This window comes from Siphateles boraxobius, unplaced genomic scaffold (genome assembly GCF_051911475.1).
Source record: "Siphateles boraxobius isolate OS27281-9 unplaced genomic scaffold, OSU_SipBor_1 6, whole genome shotgun sequence".
NCBI lineage: Eukaryota > Metazoa > Chordata > Actinopteri > Cypriniformes > Leuciscidae > Siphateles > Siphateles boraxobius.
In genome coordinates this window covers 24919375-24944355 of record NW_027509186.1, presented here as the reverse complement: position 1 = coordinate 24944355, position 24981 = coordinate 24919375, and the positions used below count along the sequence as shown (strand labels likewise).

The 24981-nt window shown below is 36.7% G+C and overlaps 2 protein-coding genes across 6 annotated transcripts in view; both read right to left on the bottom strand.

Moving 5' to 3' along the window:
* Positions 1 to 11756, bottom strand: part of mettl16 (methyltransferase 16, N6-methyladenosine) — a 42820-nt gene extending 31064 nt beyond the window's left edge. For 2 of the 5 annotated variants that reach the window (XM_077208323.1, XM_077208328.1), the window contains exons 1-2: positions 11639 to 11756; positions 10984 to 11116 (exon numbers count right to left, since the gene is read on the bottom strand). In XM_077208323.1, the coding sequence (XP_077064438.1) occupies positions 10984 to 11111 (128 nt within the window). In that variant the 5' untranslated portion in view covers positions 11112 to 11116; positions 11639 to 11756. Of the gene's footprint in view, positions 1 to 10983; positions 11118 to 11198; positions 11239 to 11606 lie in introns of all 5 variants that reach the window. The other 3 variants (XM_077208327.1, XM_077208325.1, XM_077208326.1) reach the window with 3 other exon arrangements.
* Positions 11757 to 12396: 640 nt separating this feature from the next.
* pafah1b1a (platelet-activating factor acetylhydrolase 1b, regulatory subunit 1a) overlaps positions 12397 to 24981 on the bottom strand; it is a 53122-nt gene continuing 40537 nt past the window's right edge. The window contains exons 6-11 of the mRNA XM_077208322.1: positions 24750 to 24918; positions 22745 to 22847; positions 22163 to 22391; positions 16412 to 16513; positions 16145 to 16301; positions 12397 to 15167 (exon numbers count right to left, since the gene is read on the bottom strand). Of these exons, the coding sequence (XP_077064437.1) occupies positions 15094 to 15167; positions 16145 to 16301; positions 16412 to 16513; positions 22163 to 22391; positions 22745 to 22847; positions 24750 to 24918 (834 nt within the window). The 3' untranslated portion in view covers positions 12397 to 15093. The remainder of the gene's footprint in view (positions 15168 to 16144; positions 16302 to 16411; positions 16514 to 22162; positions 22392 to 22744; positions 22848 to 24749; positions 24919 to 24981) is intronic.

The following is a 24981-nucleotide window of genomic DNA, read 5'->3' as shown; positions in this document are numbered from 1 at the left end:
AATCTTACTTAACAACCATGGTCACCATTAACTTTCACTGTATAGAAAAGAGCAGTTTGGACATTCTGCTAAATTTCTCCTTTTGCGTTCCACAGAAAAAAAGTTATACAGGTTAGTAATTACATGAGGATGAATAAATGATGTCAGAATTTATATTTTTGGCTGCTCTATTCCTAAGACAAGCTGATGGCTAAAGCTGGCATGTGTCAGAAACTGACACCCCAACAAGGGGAGTGTGAGTTTAATTTTAGGATTAGCCCTGTGAGGATGAGCGATGTGAGACGCCCCCCTCCATGTCCCCGCATCTCATTTGTAAGCGAACTGAGGCTGAACCCCGCAATTACGCCCAACATTTCAGCAGAGGGCCCTCACCAAGGACAGTCATCCGCTGCATCAATAATGCAACTCACTGTCTGCCAGGGTGCAGAGATTAATGCTACTTTTACTGCAGCTAGAAGCTACTGAAAAATCACACACAGATTTATTTTTACTACAGAATTAAATGAAAGGGATAGTTTACCCCAAAATTAATATTCTGACATGTTTTACTCACCCTCATGCAATTTTAAACCTCTTTTCTCTTTTTGTTGAACACAAAAAAGAATCTTAGAATCTTTACATAAAATAACATGAATTCATCATAAAAGTTGTCCGTACAATTTGTGCATTGTATTGTTGTTAACAATTAATCTCTGCTGCAGCTATTAAACCAAATATCCGGCAGGATGTCAATAACTAGCCTGGCTCCGCCCTCCTACGTACTTCCGCTCAATTTTCATTTTCCTTCAGTACTAGTCTGGGATTGTGCTGTAGTCTTTGGTTTTCTCCGATAATTTTTTTACCGGGCCAATCAGCGAACAGAGGGAGTGGCTGAGAACGATGACGTTGATGTTGTGCGTTATTTTGAGATGTAGTTCAGTAATGGCAGCGGAGAAAGATGCGAGCGAAGCCGTTTAGTCCGTTGTGGCAACGCTGACGAATATCAAGAAGTTAAAGCCGGAGCAAGAACCTCTCCACGGGGTTCGGGAAAAGTTTGATTTTCCAGCTCGCTCCGTTCGTGGTGAATGAGTTGGCTAAGGCGAACGCTAGGCATCAAGACCAAACGCTAGCGATTGATTTGAGAAGGATCATGTGACACTGAAGACTCGAGTAATGATGCTGAAAATCCATCACAGGAATAAATTACACTTTATAATATATTAGAAAATATATATAAATAGACTATACTGATCAAATAAGTAAATGCAGCCTTGGTGAGCACAAGAGACATGTTTCAAAAACATCTTACTGACCCCAAACGTTTCAAAAATATAGGTTCGGAACAAACGACAGAATTCAATTTTTGGATTTCATATTTCCTTTAAATGCCACACTGTAGTCTGAATTTTTAATGCTCCCTAGTTCTTTCCAGGTTGTTCACGAGCCTCTAGTTCATGCCTTCTAATCCCATCTCTCTCTGGATGACATCTGCGCCCCAAATCTTTCCTCTCCTTTCATATCTTTCTCCTCCAGTAGCAGCAGAGGAAAAATGATGGGGAAAGGATTCCTTGTCGTACCCATATCCCTCTCAGCGAGTGTCTATTTCCAGATTAACCCTATCCTCCAAACTGTGGCATAAGAGACTTAGGAAAGAAATGGAAGGAAGCTTATCTAACCAGCAATGTCTGGAGTCTGGAACGACGAAAAGGAGAAGCTGATGATAATTCGTATATATAAAAGACTTAATATTTTGGCAAAACCCACGTCTTAAGACTAAGTTACTGGGCTAACTTGTGAAGTTTCGGTTAAATACCAGATCAGTTTTTAGCAAATCTCTAAGCATACCACAATAATATTATCGAATATACTAATATGACAATTCCAGCAATACTGTGCACATCACGCACGTTTTTTTATGACTATCATTTAATTCATCAAAATGTGCAAAGAAAAAAAACTGCAGAAAATACTATATCACAGATTGAAATGTGTTTGACTTAACCTTTTACCTCCAACATGTTGAATCAGCCAGAGAAAATAACTTGTGCCTCATTATTTAAGACTGTCAAAAGTTATATTTGTAGAAAAAAAATCTTTGTTCAAGCTACTGAATTAAAAATGCAATATGATACAATTAAACAAAACTATCACTTAATGCTTTAAGTCTCCCTGAAGTCAACAATTCTTCTCCCATTAAAACTGATAATTCCTGATAATTTAAGATGTTAATGTCTTTCTTTCATCAGTCAAAAAGAAATTGAGGTTTTTGAGGAAAACATTCCATGATTTTTCTCCATGGACTTCAATGGGGTACCGGTACAACGGTTTGAAGGTCCAAACTGCAGTTTCAATGCAGCTTTAAAGGGCTCTACATGATCCCAGCCGAGGAATAAGGGTCTTGTCTAGTGAAACGATCAGTCTTTTTCTAAAAAAGAAAAAATGTTTATTTACTTTTTAACCACAAACGCTCAGCTTGCACTAGCTCTTCAAATGCGCGTCCACGACTTCACGCAGTAATCACGTTGGAAAGGTGTAAGGCAGAAGTGACGACCCAAAGCGAAAGTGAAAAGAGGAAGTCATACGGCCTTTACAAAAAAAAGGTAAAACAACAATGTCAGACGATTTTGAAATTGGAGGAGTTTTTCTCCCTACCCTACCTTTTCTGCCTACGTCATGAGTTACCTTTCCAATGTGATTACTTAATGCAAAGTCATAGGCGCATCGCAGAGCTAGAGCAAGATGAGCATCTGTGGTTAAAAAAAGTATATAAATGTTTTTTTATTTATTTTTTATTTAGAAAATGACCGATCGTTTCACAAGACAAGACCCTTATTCCTTGGCTGGGATCGTGTAGAGCCCTTTGAAGCTGCATTAAAACTGCAATTTGGACCTTCAACCCTTTGGTTCCTGTTGAAGTCCACTATATGGAGAAAACTCCTGGAATGTTTTTGAGGAATGTTTTGACTCCTCAAAAACCATAATTTTAAAAGTTAAACGTTTTTTTTACTCCACTCACTTAGACTACCTGATCCACTCGCTCAACTGTAGCTACACGACTGCAAGTGGATATATTGGTTTAATTCAGTCATATATGTTTGAACCAATAACTGATTCAGAAGAAGGATGGAATTTTACAGGGTCATCTACAAGTCGATGTATCAGAATGGTAATGCGTCTTATGAATTGTTCTCTACAACATCTGACACATAACGTAATTGATGATTAGCCCTTTGCTTGACTACGTTATCAAAGAGCTAATAATGTATTGTTTATGTTACACAAACCATCTTACCGTTCGTCATCTCAGAGTCAGACAACTACCTTTAAAAAAAATCTGCATCCTTTGAAAGTCAGTGGAGAAAAGCCCCATCCCACACGTTGACGGGATTGGTTATATGTTTGTGACGGTAGGAAACAGAAGCTGTTTCAAACCGTGTTTTTTAGTGTTGACTGATGAATTTGCGCATAGTTTGTCTTAGATAATATTAAAAACACCACACAGTCAAATAAACGACATCAAAAACTTGATTTTCAAATTAAAAGTAGACTGATAGAAATCGATAATGTGATAATATATACAAGTTAACATTATTAAGTACTGTTTGAGAAATGGATATTCAATTTGAGGTCTGATAAAGATTAATTTTACAGTAACAGTGTTTTTGAAATTATTAATGTTTTAAAGATTAACTTAAAGTAAATATTGGCAAAGGTAATCTAAATGTAAGAATGAAGGAAATAAGCATGCACAATATATACATATGGTGTCTGTCACCAACTAAATTAAAGATGCAATGTGATGCACTTAAACAGGCCATGTTAAAAAATAGCACTGGTTAAAAATTTACATTTAAATAATGCATTTTATATCACATACTTTAAAATTAGTAAGCAATATGCATTGCCTACTTTGGTTATTAAGCTAGTAGAGTCTTCAGAGCAAACTCAGTGAGAAAGAGTGAAAAAGAGAAAGTGTGTGTGTGTGTGAAAGAGAGACGAGGAGCATGTGGTCCAGGACAGTGGTTGATGGTAACTGTGCTGTAACGTACACCTGCTGCAGATGGCAGAAGGATTTACAGTTTTATATTAAAAAAAACATGCAAATGTGTGTCAAACTAACACCTGCTGCAGAATTCATTTACATTTAAACAATGTCGTTTCCTCCTGTTGATACTACGATTGTCAGACCAAACATGCATAAACATGAGCTGAAAACATCTCCAGACATCTGACCAAAGTTCTGTAGAAGAAACGCTCAAACGCTTCCTGAAACACACTTGTCCAGAATTCCTGAATGAAATACAATTCTTTAGCAATCAATGCCAAGAGATATAAAAAAGGAAGAGGAAAACAGTACATTTTTATTAACATTTCTTATTTATATATATATTTATATATTATTACTTATTTATTATTCATATATGTAACTGAACAAAGCCCCTCTCTCGGTTAAGACCAGTGTGGTCATTTCAAATGTCATTATTATAGTTATATCTGACCCAGATCTGTGCTAACTAAATCCACCTGGATAAATGTGGCCGATGTTGGCTTGATCAAAGTGATCAATCATGCATAAGTCATTTGAGAAAATAGAATGCATAATAAATTATATTTTAGTTTATTGCAGCATTTCTAAACATAAATGCTAACATTACATCATTAACATTAATAGAGTATAAAATGCATACTCACTTTGACAATTGCTAAATATTATATTTAGTGTTATTAAATTATTACTGTTTTAAAAAAATTACTTTCAGAAAACTTTAAGATGATGGCAAACATAATCTTAATGTAAAAATAAGCGAAATAAGAATGCACAATTAAATATTCAATATCAGCCTATATATATACATATATGTGTATATATTATTCAATAGTCTGATAACAATAAATACTAATAAATAAAAAAAACTATAAAAGACCTCATAATGGTAATGATATATTTTGTACATCCCTGATCAAAAAAATAATTAATTTGATAACATATTAAAAAAATTAAAGGTATTTGAATGCTCTATATGTGCACCAGCAAAAGGACGAAAGACAAGAAGATGTAGAAAGGCTAACAGCGGAGGGAGTTTGTGGTGGACAGGCTGTAAAACCCTGATAATTAGACCGCAGAGGCGAATAGCTCCAGGGGCGTTGTTAGAATTTTCAAAACCATCATTAGGAATCAAAGGGTGAAGAAACATGGGACTCTTTTCAAGCCGCATCTTCAAAAACAGCCTCTACGGCCAGACCTGACAGAGCACCTGAGAGAAAAGACAGCAGAAAGATGGACACACTAATGCTATCAGCTGAGCCTCTCCAGGTGCACAGACGTCAATACAGTCTGGGGCTGTGAGCACAGGTCTTTACAGACCGGATTTCTTTTGTTCCTCTGCTTTCTCTGAAGCACAGATCTCTCTCGCTCTCTCTCTCTCTCTCTGTAACGCTATAATGACTTCTCCTGCTGAGGAAATGTGACGTGACTAGACAGGATCTGCACTGTGGGTGAGGAAAGACAGGCCAACTACAGTTCTCTTTGTGATATTATTATAGTCAACAAAACAATAATAGACAATACACAAAAAAAATATCACATACCTCAATTAAACCCAGATATCCTGACTGACTGACTTATATTTGTTTTTCACAAGCTCATTTTAATAGTTTCAAAGTACTTTAGAAAATAGAATGCAAAATAAATTATATTTTAGTTTATTGCAGCATTTCTGTGCATGTTACAAATATTAATTTAAATATGTTCATTCAAACATTAAATATGTCTTTAAATCAAATTGTGTGATATCATAAACTACTGTTTAAATGAGTGGGGTGAGTCAAATTTGGCAAGTTTAAGCAAGGATGTATTAAATTTATCCAAAATGACAGTAAAGACATTTGTAATGAGATTTCTATTTTATATAAATGTTGTTCAAACAAAACTTTCTATTCATAAAAGATTCCTGAAAAAAAATGTATAACATTTTCCACAAAAATATTAATCAGCTTAACTGTTTTCAACATTGATAATAACAAGAAATGTTTCTTGAGCACAAAATCAGCAAATTAGAATGATTTCTAAAGGATCATGTGACACTGAAGACTGGAGTAATGATGCTGATATTGTAAATTGTAATTATTTGACAATATTACTGTTTATTGTAATTCAGATCAAATAAATGCATCCTTGATGAGCATAAGAAACTTGCCAAAGACTATCCAAATATGTGAGAGAGAATTTAAAACATTTCTGAGAAGGTTTTACCATGCATGTGGCCCAAAAACTAAATCAAAGCACCCTGTTAACATGTGAATATAAGAACTGCCATTAAATATGTCAAACGTGTTTGGACAACTAGCCAATCATTGCTACACATTAATAGTAAATACAAAATACAAAAACAATGCAAAAAATGTAAATATATATATATATATATATATATATATATATAATTCAGTATTTTTGTGTCATTTGATATCAATAATACATATTAGTTAAATATAAGTCAAACTGATCTCTAGATACCGACATCGGTCATTAGAAAACCCTATTGGTCAACCACTAATCAAATCTCAGTGTTCTTTCTCAGTTCTATGATGTTTAGTAGTCAATGATCAAAGATGACACTCTGAAACAGAGTCACTGTCACTCCTGCATACACCGCCTGAGGTATTTCACATTTCTGTGTCCCAATTACAAGCTCCATACCCTCCAAATCTCAAACACTTGAGGCGTTCTTCCACACCAAGATGCTTTTGTACCCATTTCCACCTGCCACACTTCAGCTCTGTAGTGCACATCTGCAGTGCTTTCCCACAGATACAGACAGGAAACAGCCCAGTGTCGAAAGGCTGCATCCAAGATTCCTGCTTCCTCTCATACATGCATAATCAGTGCGGTCTTTCTTTCAGCTGCCAAAACGGGTCCAAAACAATAGCTAAAATAACGATGGAGGCTGAGCCTGTAAAAACATTAGTGTGTGCTATACAAACCCTAAGGATGGCTAAGACTGTGGAGACAACCAAGAGATTTGAGATACTGCTTTTTGGTACCTGAAGCGCTAAACTCCCAGAGGCTGAGATCTTTGCTCCAGTCAAGTCTTCACTGAACCAAACATCGCCTGTTTCTTTAAGACTGAAACCCTGTAGGCACAGCAGGCGATTTGTATGCGCTACCTCTAGTGCCTTCGGGACGTTTCACTCAGTAGTGAGAGAAGTACACACCTCTTGGCAAGGTCAATAGTAACGGTGCATAACCAAGTGGGAATGACTGGAAATATGGAGACTTGGCAAAAAATGCAAGAGGTTCAGCCTCAGACATGACTTTAGGGCGTTTGCACAAGATGATTCCCATTAGGCCAAAAACTAATCTTGCAAGTGAGGCTAAAAAAATAAAAGATGAAAAAAAAAAAAAAAAAAAACTCAGGCAATTTACTCAGAGAAGATCGCAGCTTGTCAAGTTCATTTTCTGACAACAGCACGAGCTCCACCCCTCCCCAGGAGGCCTGGATGCGCTGCGGTGTATCGACAGTCACAGCAGGAAGCTCATCCAATCATAGCAGCCGCTTCAATGGGACAGGCCTAAAGTACTGCGCCAAAGTGATTATTGATTTACAAATAACTCATCTCCTTTTTACACAGCCAAACCAGAAGTCTGCTGACTGATTCTCTGAGACTGCATGCATCCTAGCAGATATCAACATACTAGTTTTTAGGTATTAAAGCTGATCTCTAATTTATATTAACGAATTTATTAGGAGCAGAGTGCCTTTTGTCTTGAGATAAAGTATAATTCTTTCTGTTTCAATCAAACATGACTGGATGTTGACCAATGTGCTGTACAATCATATTCATCAAATAAAAAAAATATAAAAAAATAGAATCATAACCTAACTCAACTAATAACACCATAACACTGACACACACAGCCAATGACAAACAGAATCAGATACACAAGATCAACGAGAGCCTCTTTCTTCATTAACATGTTGAGCCAAAAGCTAATGCAAGTCATTTCAGATCACTTTTAAAAGTACCAACAGAAGATGCTAGTCTTAGGTGTAGCAATGCATCGAAGCACCCAGTTGCCACTCAATCTTAATATGGTCCTAGGAACACCGGAGAGTCCTAGGTGGTGCGTAAGAAGATCTGCTAAATATGAAGGCCTCAAGTTGTGTAGTGCTTTGCTTTGTATACAAGAATCAATTGTTTAAAATCAATTCTATATTGAATTGGCAACCAATGTAGTGAGGCCAAAATAGGCGTTACATGCTTTATCTTATGAGTGCCTGTCAAGAGTCTGGCAGCAGCGTTCTGCACCAATTGAAGACGATTTAACAGTGATTTATACAGTGAATTACAATTATCCAGTCTTACAGAGATGAAAGCATGAATAAACTCTTCAAAATTACTAGAAGACAAAAATGGTAAATCTCAGACAGAAAAAAATTAATTTGACCACTGAATTAATCCGTTTATCAAATTTCAGGAAATTATCAAACTGTACGCCAAGATTCTTTACCACCACTTTACAGAAAGGGGTAAATCAGACACATTTTAAGTATTAGGAGCTGCTTTTTTTGCTTTGCTTTCATTTAAACACAAAAATAATAATAACATCCAATTTAACTTCGTGGAGGCAATTGAACTCTTATTCTGTTTCCACAAAGGTACACCTAAGTGTTATCTGCATAACAATGAAAAGATAATCCATGTTGTCTATGAAATATAGAACCTAAAGGAAACATATATAATGAAAACAGGATTGGGCACAGAGACTTTCTGCTCTGACAATGTTACCCAACCACAGGAACAATTCTCCATGCCACACAGCAGAGGTGGGAGTAAGTCACACATGTCCAAGTCACAAGCATGTCTCAAGTCCCTACCATCAAGTCTCAAGCAAGTCTAAGTCGCAGTACACACAACCAAGTCAAGTCAAGTCAAGTCAGGTCAGTGGTTCACTTCAAGCAAGTCATCTCGAGTCCTGCTAAGGGTCAAGTCAAGTCAAGTTACAATACCAAACAGAAAAAAGTACAGTTTATATTGGCTTCAACCTTACATATTTTTCTCTCAGAAATGATTACCTTTCTTATACATTTAAATTATAATAATAATCATATAATTTATTATAGCATGCATTTATGATTATCAAAATTTGGAATTATTATTATTATAATAACAATTATACGAGAAATGTTGAAGATAAAACATTTGAAGGTAAATTCACAAGTGTGATGCATTAATTATATTGGTTTTATAGCAAATGTCATCTGTTTAACTTTGCTTATATATATATTTTATGGAATATCACCGGCAGACATTAACTTTCCCATTTAGAGCCAATATTTGAGCCCTTAAATGGATATCCGGGGGGGCATTTTTTTCTAACAATGTTCTAACCATTTTTTTCTATAAACCATGCATTTACAATGCAATTACAACACCATAAATAATGCTATGAGAATAATTATTTAAATATAATCATTTTAATATAGAAAAAATTAGATGCAAAAAATTTATAAATTATATCTTTTTAATTATGAAATTAAAACCGATAATAGGTGGCGCCAAATCACCGTCTTAATGTACAAGTCATAGAAGCATTCATTCAACTGATTCGGTCAAAACGACAGATTCATTCTAGAACTAAGCAACTGAATCACAAAAACCCCGGATTTTGTTTGGAACTATTGTCATTGGAGAAATAGAGCAAAAACAGAGAATATTTACAATATTACGTCTAAAATGTCAATTCACAATATTCACTCTTTGTTTACTAAACTGTTGTATAAAATCATTAACACATTTGCAATCACGCCAATATTCTGGAAATATTTTCTAATATTATATGTTATAAATATAAAAATAACTCATATAGAGCCATTTTTTCCCAACACATCTTGAATTTCGGGATTTTGGATAATATTTTTATTTGAAATTTTGAAGAAATGTCATGTCAGTAGTTTATAGAATATAATAAAAATGTTAATTTTACTCAAACACATACGTATAGTAAATCCAGAGAAACTGTTCATATTGCAGTGGTCTCTTTACAGAGTTGTGTAATATATATAATATATATATATATATACACACACACACACACACACACACACACAGTACCTAGCATAAGTGAACACACCCAGGCTAAAGTTGACTAAAAAGAGGAATAAAAAATCCAACCTTTAAGGACACCAAATTTCTTTGTGAATGCATAATGTATCGTAAATAAATGTTCTTAAAATACAGGTTGCATAAGTCAGGACACCCCTATGTTAAATTCCCATAGTGTCAGGCAGATTTTTATTTTTAAAGGCCAGTTATTTCATGGATCCAGGATACTATACATCCTGATAAAGTTCCCTTGGCCTTTGGAATTAAAATATCCCACATCATCACATTCCCTTCACCATACCTAGAGACTGGCATGGGGCACTTTCCATAAGATCATCTCTCAATGCAAATCAAACCAGCTATTAGCCTAACTGAAATTACAACATGCCAATCTCTAGGTATGGTGAAGGGAATGTGATGATGTGGGGCTTTTTTAATTCCTTATTTTAACATAGGGGTGTCCTGACTTGCGCAACCTGTATTTTAAGGAAGAACATTTATTCATTTACGATACATTATTCATTCACAAAGAAAATTGGTGTCCTTAAAGGTTGGATTTTTTCTCATTTTTTAAATTAAGGCATTAAGATCAATTTCCAAAAGATGATTTTTTTATTCCATTCCATTTTTTAGTCAACTTTAGCATGGGTGTTCACTTATTCTAGGCACTGTATTCCACTTTTTAGTCAACTTTAGCATGGGTGTTCACTTATGCTAGGCACTGTATACACACACACACGCTTGCCACAAGAGCAGGAGTGTATGATCCTCCTCCAGCTTGTGTCATTTGAAGACACAAAGGATTCTCACAATACTAGAACAGAACAACACATTTACGTCATAATTCCTCTAGCAAATCATATGACACTTTAAAAAAAATACAAAAACAACATTACTTACGTCACTCTGCCGGTCAGTGTGGTCTGCACGTGTTTCTGGAATTCAGGATATTTAGAGGCCAGATAGACAAAGTCTGGAGGTTTATCCTTATAACGGTTTCGAGGATGCATGGATTTATTCAGGGCCATTCTTCCTGCAATACAGATTGCCCGTCACTACAAACAGCTATCAGAAAGATCCACCAATCTTAAGAGTCACGAGTCAAATAGAATTACAGAGATAGTTCATTCCATTCCAGTTTTCTATCCACTTTCACTGTATGGAGAGAAAAAAAGCTTTGAAAATCAATGTTGACTGAGACTGTTAGCCCCAAATATTCTGCCTTACATATTCTTGTTGTTACAAAGCAGAAATAAATTGATACAAATTTACATTACACGAGGGTGAGTAAATTACATATTTAATTGCAACACATATTTGCTGTTATTGCATATCTATTTATAGAGGAATCATATTACTCTTGTAAGTATGTAATGTAATAAATTATCACTAATCACAAACGTGCGCAGGGGTAATTCTCTTGATTTATGCTAAGAAAATAACTTAGCCAAACAGCTAATAGATTCACCAGACAAGACACTGCAAACATGCAACTCTAACGAATAGCACAGGCGACACTCTACCGTTTAAAAATATCGAAAGAATAGATGAATACCGATAAGGGAAAACTTCAGTAGTTTCTCAGTGTTCAGCACCCTCGGCTGTCATTGGCATATTACGTTGTACCAACGTTCAACTGTTTCTTCCCGGGTTCTGCTTCAGTCACAATTCTGCGTCGGCGCACACATATGGCGTCACGGACTTGTTTTATTTAGATAGTATAAAATGTAATATTGGCCAGATCATTTACAATTATTTATATATATATACCCCCATTATAAAGTATCATTGTGAATGTTATTATAATTTTCTTCTTTTGTACTGGTGGTGGTGGTTATTGTTCTATTATATTGTATTTTTGCGCATGTATAACTAATAATTTAAGTAACACATTTTCTAAAATACCAATTAAAGTAGGGTAGATAAACCTTTATTTTCCCCTGTCAAAAATTGCTAATGTTTGTCAGCCTAAATTTCAAATTTCTTACATAAATGGATATAGTATTTGCTATTAAAAATGTATTACATCATATTTTGATTACTACTTAATTATAAAAATAATAATTGTATTTTATATTAATTATCAAAGTTTGCTTTCTGACCGGTTTAGTCTTTTATTTAATTGTTTTCTTTTAAATGAAATCATGTAAATGTGTTAGAACAAGCTGTAATCGTTTTGTACTGTTTGCATTATGTTCTTTAACCACTAAAACAAATTCTGAAGTGGAATATGCTAAAAATTTAATGAACTGTAACCTCTGGAAACTGAGCGTCACATCCATGTTTTGACCATTCATTCATACAGACACAACATTCATATTTTTTTCTTTAATTATGTTGCAAACAATAACATCCAGATATATTGTTAACAATTGGCTGTGTGAACAGTGATACCATAAAAAGCAAAGAGTCCCATCCAAGCTGTGAAGACTGAAGCCTCCAATCTATTCACAAAGTAATAGCTGATGATAGACCTGTGGCTGGAGGATGGGCCTACAGACAGGACCTTCATGAGTCTGTCTGTACATGAACCCATCCAGCATGTGCAGAAGTGGGATTGCTTGGGACCTGCGAATAGCAAACATTCTCTCCGGACACATATAAAAACAGGACATCATCATTGTCATCATCATCATCAAGACCTTTTAAAAGAGGCATGTCCAATCTTAAGGTCTTAAGGAAAGCCAATCATAAGGGAGTAGCACTTCTCATGGGGATAATAAATTCTGGACAATGTTAATACATGCTTAAATTACAAATGATTAGATTCAGAAATATTTTTTGTCCAAAATTACCCACTTTTTTGGTTTAGGTTTACAGCCCCAGTGCATATGAATCTCTTTTTTGGTGCTGTGTAACGGAGTGAAGTCACTGAAGAACCAATGTCAATCGTCTCCACTAGGAACTACAGGAGGCATCAACGGTGTTTGCTTGTGATGGGCATTTCTCTCTTGGGTTGCTCAGTCTGCCACAATCCCATAGCGAAATTAAGTCGTCATCTTCCTTCATTCAAGCACACACAGATCGGCTTCTACAACCACACACTGAGCGGCCCACTGTTAGCACGCCAGCTGACATATCTGGTAGGGACTTGAACTAATGATAGGACATTATATATAATAGACGTCACTTTGGCCATTTGAGGATGGTTGGACATCAAATGTGGCCAATGATTCCCAACCAGACAGCTCAATTCTCAGTACGGTTACATGCAGCAGTGCTACGTGGACAGGTACAGATCTCAGACTACTCACTATCAGATTCTCAGCATCAGCAGTAGGTACACCCAGTACACACACAACAGGAAATCGCTTGATAATAGCATGGTTAAGCAGTGAATTCTTTATTATATAATTGCATTGGAATGAAAAGACTAATTAAAATGCATTTTGAAGCCTTACATTGCGTAAACCTTCAATCCGATGGGACCGAAAATCTAACAATAGCAGGGATGTGCAAGTTAATTGAATATCTTTTGTCTTCGCACAAAGTCAAAAGGCATATATTTTCCTTAAAAGATATGGAATGGTTTATCTCCATGTTTGGGACTTTATCAAATCATTTCCCATTGTGTATTTTTTTGTACATGTATTAATAGATAAAGCAGAGAAAGTGACACTCGTCACACTTGAGTAATGGCTTGAGCACCTGTGGTTATTTTAGGGATATTCAGCTATGGTCCACAGTATGAAGATCCCTTTACAATAGGAGTCACCATCAGGACGCTCCACAGAGAGAACAGGCAGATCACAGATCATCAGTTCGTAGCTCCACAACTTGTAGATTTATTATGAGATTGAGCTTTCCATTTTTTTATTTTTATCATTTCATCATAAGGCCATCGTTTCATTTTTTTCACCATGGAAATTTTTGCACCCATACTTTTAGGACAGATTTTTGCACATCCCAAGATGAGAGGAAACTTTGAGCTCTTGTCATGCTTTGAACCCTATGTCTAAACTGATGGTTATGAATTCTCAAGTCTCTGCGCAACTGCCATATGGGGCAACGAGTTCATTTAAACAACAAAGGAAGAATCAGGACATCTTCATCTGAACGCAATCTTAAACGTTGAGGGCCAAATCAAGTGCTTCGAAGAGGCAACGTTTACGGTGCTTACAAGTTTGAAGTGCTCCTGAGTGACAGACAAATCATAGAGGTCAAAATCAAAATCTTTACTAAAGCTATCTCTGATTTGGGCCAAAAAGAAAAACTCTTGCTGCCCACTATTCAGCATGGCTTTTTGGACGCAGGAGTTCCATACAAATTCACTCCTATAATTAAGCACAATTCTCTCTTACAGTGTAAAGTCATGTCTCTGGGATTGTACTTCTCAGTAGGACGTGTCATGACAAGTGTACAAAGATTTATTCCCAAAGGTTTCCAGTCAAAACACATGAAACGTTCTTAGATGCAACCATTAAATGTTATCTAAATCCACAAGAAGAGAATGGTAAGTACACTCCAGAAGTGATGCAACAAAGCTACAGAATAACTCTTGATAACAAGCCCCAGATCAACTCTCCTCCTTAGCATTATAGGGTCGTTCTGTAGCCTTTGCCCCTTGAAAAGGTCTCCAAGCTAGGCACAAACAGACCAAGACAGTGGACGAAAACAAAACTAATAATAAAAAAAGAAATCAGACACTGTCATTAAATTATCAGTTTAGTGCCCTACATTTAACCCAGTCAGCTTCTGCCTTCGGTAGGTCAGGCTGAGTGAAAGATCAGCCTGTGTTAAACCTATGGTACTTCTAGACAACATTATGTAAATTTACAGTATACAGTTTTGGATTCACCATGCAAGAATACTTTTTTTTTATTTAATAGCTCGATCTACATCCAGAATAATTTACATAAAAGGACACGCTATTGAACCAGAGTTTGGTGGGTGATAACCGTGGTGTTCGAGTGCATCCAGAAGAGCAGGAGGAAGCTGAGGCGGAAGTGGAATGGGTCCGGGGGGGTGGAAGGGAGCATGGAGGTGTTGTGAAGGGTCCTGTGGCTATGATCAGCGACACTCCCACACTTTTACTGTTTGATCTACACTCCCAGTGACGACGTACGGAGCCGACTTGTGGAAATCTGTGGAGAGAATAGAGACACTGTACTTTAGGAACATACAGACTTGAACTAATAATTAGTATAACTCATAATAGAAAGGCAAACACTAATACTTCTTCATATACCGTTTACTTATTTAGCAGTTCAGTCTAATAATTGATTAAACAGGACTGTTAAAAAGACAGTAAACTAATGAAGATGTAGAATAGGAGATCCTGTGTATCTGCAATCAGAAAAAAGAAAAGAAAAAACTTCCGACATTTATCAGACAAACAAAACAACGTAAGGGCCGATGATTAAAAATGCCAAAGATGTTGGTGAATGTGACAATTTTTTTCTCAAACATGGCAGCGTTAGCTAAGCCAATGGCATGAGTTTAGGGTGAGGCTGTCTGATCTTTTGACAAATGGATGAGGAGGGGAGAATCTTGTTTGAAACCAATCTGTATTTTACCAATTCCTTTTGATGACACTCATGGCACAGACATGACACACTTCAGCTTTAAAACATACATAAAACACTTCAAATAGCAGGATTCACAAGCTCAAACAGTGTCAAGAGACCTGAAGCCTCGAATAGACATTCTCTATTCACACCAAAACCATTGTTTCAAATCAATAGTCTAGAAGATGAGTGTTGTGTACTGAGGTGCTTTTAAAAGGAAGTTTAAAGCTTCACAGGAGCCTACAGGGGAACTGGCTGAATAACATCAAGTATCTCTAGAGAGCTTCAGTGCCTTGATCCACTGAAAAGAACTGGACTCGAGCAGTTAAAAGACTGGAGGGTTCTGCGTCCTCTCTAAATAAGCTGCCAACGGCTGATAGGACAACCTTTTGTCGAGTTTCAAACTTCAAAATCACTCTTTGGGGGAAGTGAGGATGTGCTGTACAGTTCTAAAAGGCATCTTTAGCCTTCCTTGGTCATCAAAACACCTGATATGCATTTCAAACAACATCAAAAACCAGTGAGAGAAGATTACTGTAAATATGACCACTTACCCAGAGAGGTAACAAAATGTTCATGGGCACTCAAGGTCTTCATGCAGCGCTTGTTTTTGTAGTCCCAGATCCTCAAAGTCTTGTCATCAGCACAGCTCACAATGAACTTTCCTCCAGGGTGCACAAGAATCCCACGGACCCAGTTATCATGGCCAACCTAACGAGATGACACCAAACAACATTTTCTGTTCGAGAACCTTGATGCTTTTTGAATCTGTCACATTCTGCAATGCAGAGACTCACACTAATTTTATTAGACAGACTCACCAGTGTCATAAGGCACATGCCAATGCTCACATCCCACATCTTAATCGTCTTGTCTCTGGAACCAGACAACAGGAAAGGACCAGGTTTCCCGCTCTTCTTGGTCTGGCAAAACAAAAAAACAGAGCATTTGAACCAATGCTGTGGAGTAGCCAACTCGAAATATTAATTTAACAACTAGTGTGATGGCAGTCCAGCTGTTATTAAAATACTAACAACCAGTAAGCTTTCTGTTGTCACAGAAAAGTAGCGGCATATCATGAATCACAATATAGCAGTGAATCGGTTTGTTTGGACAATTCATGTAAATGAAGAAAAATTATTATAAAATTATTTCCCCCCTCAAATATATTAAAATATATGAAAATGTATATTTAAAATATATTAAAATATATGAAAATTCAAAATATATTTGGTGTCAATATATCAGTTTTCAAGTTTGATGTTGTCATCTCATCGAAAACATTAATTGTGCCAGAAAAATAAATAAACAAAAACTTGCCTGGCAAACAAAAACAACGTTCCTGACACGTTCCATCAACCCATTTTTATGCAAATCTTGGGATATAGCATTAAAAAAAAGCAAGCCAAGATGGGCATAAATTCAAAAAATGTATGTGCTCAATTGAGTTGGATAATTTTTTATTTGGTAAGAAGACATGCGCATAAACTATATAAAGGAAACACATTTACTGAATAAATTCCTTGATGTGCAAAAATTCATGTGACTGCCTCAACAGATCATGTGAACTGGGGCGCGATGGAATGGCATAGATGGACTAACCAGTGGACTGATCTTGTTGCACAGAATCTAAAGTTGTTGTTTTGATCATTCGTAATTGCCTTAGCCAAAGTCTTTCATCAAAGTGTTTCAGTAAAATTACGTCCCAGGACTGTCTTAAGGTCCAATTACTCATCAAGCGAAATCGAAGAATGAACTGATATGTCATTTCGAACAAAATCAGGCCAAAACTAACTTTACACAACTGCATTCCCCAAACAGCAGGCATTTGCCATCTTCATTTAGCCAAGGCTGCCAAAGACGACTCCATGTTACAAATATGTTAGACCTATCACCTCTGCCACTAAAGATTGCTTTATTAATAATCTTCCTGATCAGTCTCATCATCTCAACATCCCAGATAGCTTAGAAGAACTTGATATTGTGACAGAAACATTTAACACTCTCTTTTCCAGGATTAAGACACAGTTGCTCCTTTGCGCTTAAAGAAGATTAAAGAAAATAGTCCAACGCCATGGTACAACGGGCACACTCGGGCCCTTAAGAGAGCGGCCAGAAAAAAAGTACGCAACTGGAAGAAAACAAAACTAGAGGTATCAATCAATTAATCAATCTTTATTTATTAAGCACTTTAAAACGACCGAGGTAGACCAAAGTGCTGTACAGAAGAGTATACAAAAACAGAACACACAATGCATAACTCATACAACGCATAAAATCCAATATAAACAAATTAAGAAATTAATTTGCCGTTGAAAAATAACTAGAGGTATTTCACATTTCATGGAAAGAGAGCATGATTGCATACAGAGGCCTTAAAAGAAAATAAACAAAACCCTAGGTATTTGTTTGAAACGGAGTCTAAACTAACAAAAAATAAACCTAGTCCAGACGTTTCCAAGCAGCACAGCAGTAATGACTTGAACTTCTTTACTTACAAGATTGATAATATCAGGGAGAAAATTATAACTATGCTACCCTTGCTAACTGTTAATACCCTTAGGAGATATCATTAGGAAGATGGCATTAGTTTTCACTGTTAAGCTGATGATACTCAGCTCTATATTTCTTCACGCCCTGACGAAACTTACCAATCCACAAAATTTAAGGAATGCATGGCAGATATAAAAAAACTGGATGACTAGTAATTTCCTACTACTTAATTCTGAAAAAAAAGATTCTAATTATTGGTCAAAAAAACGTCCTCACGTAATAACCTAGAATACTGTCTAACACTTGATGGCTGCTCTGTCAAGTCCTCGTCGTCGGTTAGGAACCTGGGTGTGCTCTTTGATACCAATCTTTCATTTGAAAGTCACATGTCTAGTATCTGTAAAACCACATTTTTTTTATCTTAAAAAAAATATCTAAATTACGTCATATGCTCTCAATGAAAAATGTAGAACAATTAGTTCATGCGTTCATGACATCAAGGCTAGATTATTGTAATGCTATTATGGGTGGTTGCCCTGCTCGCTTAATAAACTAGCTGCTGCGTTTTGAACCAGCTGTAGTTTGAGTTCTTACCAGAACCAGAAGTATGACCATATTAGCCCCGGTTCTGTCAAGAATGTATTGGCTCCCTATTAAACATCATATACATTTTAAAATATTGCTGATTACTTACAAAGCACCAAATGGTTTAGCTCACTAGAACTTGAGCGAGATCTTTACGCATTATAGTCCGTTAGGGGTGGGAATTGGCAAAAATGTGACGATTCGATAGTATTTTTTCCCCCACCACTATAGTCCGTCACGTCTATTGCGATCTCAAAATTCCGGCCAGTTGATAATACCTAGAATATAAAAACCGACAGCTGGAGGTAGATCCTTTTCCTATTTAGCACCTAAATTTCGGAACACACTTCCTAACATTGTCCGGGAAGCAGACACACTCTGTCAGTTCAAATCTAGACTAAAAACATATCTTTGGGCTAACATACACATAACACATAATAGAATTTTATAATTAAATGTTAGGCTGCATAGTTTAGATCAGCCGGAACCGAGAACACTTCCCATAAATCCTGATGTACTTGGTACATCATAAGAAGGATGGCGTCTACGCTAATATTAGTCTCTCTGTTTATCCCGAGGTTTACCACAGTCCGCCGGATCCAGATCTGATGAAGGACCAGTGCCTGGACACGACGACAACGCAATCCTGAAGTGTCAACTAGTCTCTCCCCTGTGAAGGCCTCCTTCCCTTCCCCACTGTACAGATAAAATGTTGTCAGGATAATTCCGGTTTGCGTAACTACGCAGACAGGACAAAAAAAATCTGTATTATACATTTTTAAGCCAGACAAGTAGTTTGTTGAGGGTTGATTTGTGACGCACTACACGCCTGCGCACATATATATTCAAACACGCATACCTACCTACTGACTGAACACGTGATACGCATGTGTGCGCCGTCTGCGCTTGAGGTTTTCGCAGAGATAACTGATAATCGTTTGCACCTTCGGACCCATTTCAGGGAGTGGGTTCTTCGTGACACCAGGCACTGTTTTATGTGGATGGGTGGCCGGAGCGCATTAAGGGTTTTTTCTGTTAGAACGGTGTCGTGTTAGTGGCCCCCAAGTTAATAACTAATGATCTTTGCAACAGAAGTGAATAAATCCAAACTAACTTTAGCTGGACAATAACTTTATCCTAGAGCTGTGGTAAAGCTTAAACAATCTGTTACGGTAACTTCTATTATCACTGTAAAGCTGCTTTGAAACAATCCATACTGTTAAAAGCGCTTTATAAATGAAGGTGACTTGACTCCTACTAGAGCAACTTCCATTTTTCTAAGTGATATTTGATGGCAGTTTATCAGGAAGTTACAATTTTGTTCTCTTCGACTCGCTGGATGAAAACGGTGCTTTATATAATGTTTTATGCGAGATTTCAATTTTGCACACAAGTTAAATTCAAAATTTTGGATGGAAACATAGCTACTGATGTATAACTTCTTACACAGAGCATGTGTGCATAGATTAATATTAACTGTTCTTTGAAGAAAGATGCAATAGCATTTAGTCAAGTCTTTAAACCACAACAAGGTTATGGAAACTGCTTTATCAAGACTGATGGCGACAACAGCAACATTAGGAGACAAACACTTTAGTGAAGGTGCCTATAACAGACATCAAATAACACCACTCTGATGAATTACTGTCCTTTGAATTCCACACCTTAAAATAGAGTACAGAGATGCATTACACATCTCGTGCAGTCAATGAAAAGAGGGATATAACAAGAGCAGAGGTGTTTGGGGCGATAATGCATTTAGATAGTTCTGTAAAGAATGGACGGTCATTACATTCAAGGCCTTATCTATTATTTCCCTGCCATAAAAGGCCAACTATGCTCGAGGTGAAGTGTGAACAGACACAAAAACAAAATTGCTCTTGATGAGAGGCTGGCATGCTCAGACAAGTGTGTTCAGGCACATTTATACATTTACACAGAGCTGCTGTAATGACATACAAGGCTTTGTTATTAACATCTGTGGCAGTTTTATGGACATTAAGAGAGCATTTTAATTCCAACCTGAATAGGTTCAACAAGACCAAATAATGTTGCTTTTTTAACATTAAGGCGAAAGTTTCCTTTACACAATAGTAATTACTGTAAGGGTTAAAGGCTGTATTCAACTTTTGTGAGGGCTAATGCTTCAGCAGATAAAGATTAAATTGGACACGGTTGATCATAAGACTGGCAAAAAATCCAAATGGTACGTTCTTCACCTTAGGCCATCAACTGCTAATCCCACCCATGTAATTTCATGGTCTATTTCAAACCATTGTACATGACAAATTTAGATCGTGTGTTGAAAATCAAAAGGACCATCAAAATGTGTTTACAGTGCACAGCAAAGAGATCAATATAAAATGGAAAAAATGTATTATTTACAAAAAAACATGGATTCAAACCTTCTTTTTTTGTTAAAAGTTAAAAGAAGTGGGAAGAAAATTCCTGTTGACCTGTAATAACATCTGAGCGCTGGTTTCTTGTAGCATCTGTAGTATACTTCTGTAAATGTATTTTTACCTGGTATTTTACTCTACCCATTTTGTGGACATTACATGTTACCAGTTGTTAATTACCAGTGGTGGTTGAAGTACAGAAATTGCAAGTACACAAAGAAAAAAAGAACAGACCAAATTATGATTTTCATTTACAATAATCAATACTAAAATCCAGCATTAACATACTATCAATCTTTGCAGACAAAAAAGGGCCATTGTCACTTAAAACAAAAAGCTTTATGTTGGTCAACGTAGCAAATCTTTTACCCTCATGCGAAACTCCCAATCACAGTTCCAATTGAAATCATTTCACACACAAATTCACAGGACAAGAGAAAAGTGTAATCTCTTGGTAACTGGCTCATTTTGAGTCAGACTAACTAGATCATAGAATCAGCAGTTGACTCAAAAACGAATTAATCGATGAGTGCAATTTGCTAACTGATTTAACGGGTTCATTGAAAGAATCAGATCATTCAAAAATTCAGACATTGTATTGACAATTTCTTTCAGCTTAAAATAACAAGGCACAATGTTTTCATTTTATGTAGTGCAGTTAAATGTATGATAGTATGCTTTGGAAACGTGGAGAAGTAAAAGTTTACCGAAATAAAAATGATTTGATAAAGAACAGATAATTGACTAAATGTACTAAATGTAATTACAGAAACAAAGTAAAAATACTTTACTGTCCACCATTAATTACTACAGCACAAACAATCCGACAAGCATTTCAAAATAATTACAGACATGCACTTCATTACTATTAGTCAGCAATTACCCGTTACCTATAATTATAATTCTCATACATATTAAATGATAGTCTTTGATTGGAACTTTATCGACAAGAAAAACACTTGCCATTATAAATACAGCATTCCTTTTAAATCTGTTAAAAGTGGTTTAACCGTGAAAAGAATCTACAATTATAGTACAAATGACACAAATATTTGACATCACCGATGCTACAGTATTTCCCCCTAATTTTCTCACCTCTGAGCCGGTCGCCTCCAGGATGGTGGGATGAGCGCTTTCAGGGGCCCAAGAAATGCACTCCACCACATGCTCATGCTCACGAAGCTCAGCCTTGCATTCTTTTGTAGCCACCACCCAAACACGCACCGTTTGATCATTAGAACTACTGGCGATCAGGGTCCCGTCCTGGTTGGGCCGCACCATGCGCACCCACTCTCTGTGGCCAGTGAATGTCTTCACACAGTACCTGTTAAGAATTTCCAAAAAACACAGATTTAACCACATTTATTAATGTCAAGAACATTTCAGGTATTAAATATCTGCAAGTTTATCACATATTTTTGCAAGTCACATCTGACTATTACAACTTTGAGATCAAAATGTTGATTTGTTACTTGTACAAACATTTGCACAGGTACTTTCCAGCTGAAGTAACTCAACACAGTAATTGAAAGGTTTTGTTGAAGGAAGCTATGGTTAGACACATTGATCTAAAACCAACAACCTGTTTTAGCAGCCCAGGACTTTTAAACAAAATACATGTAATAAATATCAAATAAAAAGATGAAACCTGCATAAAGCATTTGCTAAATGACTTACCCAGTAGCCACCTCCCACATTTTAATGGTTTTATCCCTTGAGGCAGAAACTATGTGATCTCCATTGGGCATAATAGCTACAGATGAAACATTATGGTCATGCCCTGGAAAAAAATAAAAAAGGTCAGTAATAAATTAAGTATAAAATGTTCCAAACTGTCCTGAAATTGTCATTCAAATGACCAACAGTGTCTGAGATGGATGCACTGAATTCATTTCTCAATTCAGTGCATAAAATACACATTTCTACCATACAAATCAGAAAGTCATGCACATTAGAGTCTGACAATGTACGGTTAAGGTTTAAAACACAATGAAAAATTTAATGGAGAATAAGAAGCTGCTAATTTGCCTTGGGCTGCTTTGTTCTCACAGTGTGCAGGGAAAAAAATGCTAATTACACAGGATGCCATTTTTAAGCTCCTCAATAGATGATGAAACTAAGTAGCCTAGAAAAAGCAGTCTTAAATATGGGGGGGGGGGGGGGGGGGGGGGGGTTTGCACAAAATGTTATCTCGTCTCAAAGAGGATAATTAAACTGCGGTCCAAATCTCCTAATCTTCCACTAAAGCAGCCGACCCACGAAGAGTGACGGGGGGTAGAGAGAGAGAGAGGGGGGGAGAGAGAGAGAGAGAGAGAGAGAGAGGGAGAGAAAGAGGGAGAGAAAGAGAGAGAGAGAGGGAGAGAGGGAGAGAGAGAGAGGGAGAGAGGGAGAGAGAGAGCAGAAGGGGGACTTGCAAACAGAAGGTAGGGGGGTTCCTTTGCCACCTCTTCAAAGATAGACTGCGCTAGCACAGTCTACCCTAGTCTCAGGGCATCATGCCAGCTTTAGTGATGGGTGTAAATTACAAGCATTTGGATTTGTGCATATTACAAGCTGTCGCACACATTATTTGGATTATAACCACTCAGGATTTACCATTTTTTTTGTATGGATTACAAATGTCTTGAGGGAAACTCTAAGAACACTTTATACATTAAAATGTTTTTTGAGATGTTAACAAACATTTATGTATTGTGCATGACAAATGATAGGGCACATCTATCCACGCTATCTATCCTTACTGTTAACCAACCAGCTTACCTATTCTTGAATCAACGCTGCTAAAGTGTATTTTGATGTACAGTACCTGTGTTTTTGGTTTGTATTGTAAGATTCTAAAACAATACAATTATTTGAGCATTTTGAGTGCATTAGTGAGGTTTTGATACAGTTTGAACTTCATAATTAGTGGAATATAAAGAGACTGGATCGCATACAGTTGTTCCCCCATCCCCCCCTTCTCTACGCAGATTTCCACACAGACTGTTTTTGCGCTTTTCCAAACCTTTGGTGAGATCTGACCCAAGCTAAAATGGGGGTTTCATGACACTTTAAGTGTTAACTATCCATCTAACACATGGAATAACACAGTTATGTTGACATAATACAGCACCCGTAAGACAAAATGCAAATTCACTTGTGGTGTGATCTCCCATATGAAAAGCCTGAAGGCCTCCCTTTTCCAAAGAAGCTATTAAAACTTACCAAGCAATTAGGATTTTAAAGAAGAGAATAGCCTAAGGAATGCTTTTCTGAGGACCGGATCTCTCACTTTTGTGGAGTGGGGGGAAAAATGAACGTCAAAATGGTCTAAGAACAAATCTTAGGCTTAAGAAAATGTTATACAACATTATACATTATATCAAATGCATAAATATGAATTATAAACAAATATATAAATATATTTGCATACTATATATTAATAGGAATGATTAATTAATAATATAATTATAAAATAACACATTTACTCAAATATAACTATGCTGTTTATTAAGGTTTTATTTTTTTAGTGAAAGGCTGGCTTCTAATACAGGAAGAATCTCTTTTATGGATTTGTTGGCAAGCTGGCACATTAATGAGCTGCATTCAGCACCTGCCCCCTTGACACTCTATTCCCCCCTGAGACGCCACACGGCTCCTAACAGTTCCCAGAACCAATGACAACATATGACACCGTGCTCACCATGCATGGTCCTGATACACTCGAAGCCCTGGAAGTCCCAGAGTTTAATGGTCATGTCTGCTGAACAGGAGGCTAGGAGCTTTCCAGTTTGGTCAAAGGAAATGTCCTGCACCGAGTCTGTGTGGCCCTTGAGGGTACGCTCAAAGTCACCCGTTTCATAGTCCCAGACCTGGATCAGACAACACATATTTTAGCCCAAGATGAGCATCTATTCAATAAAAAAACCATTAAC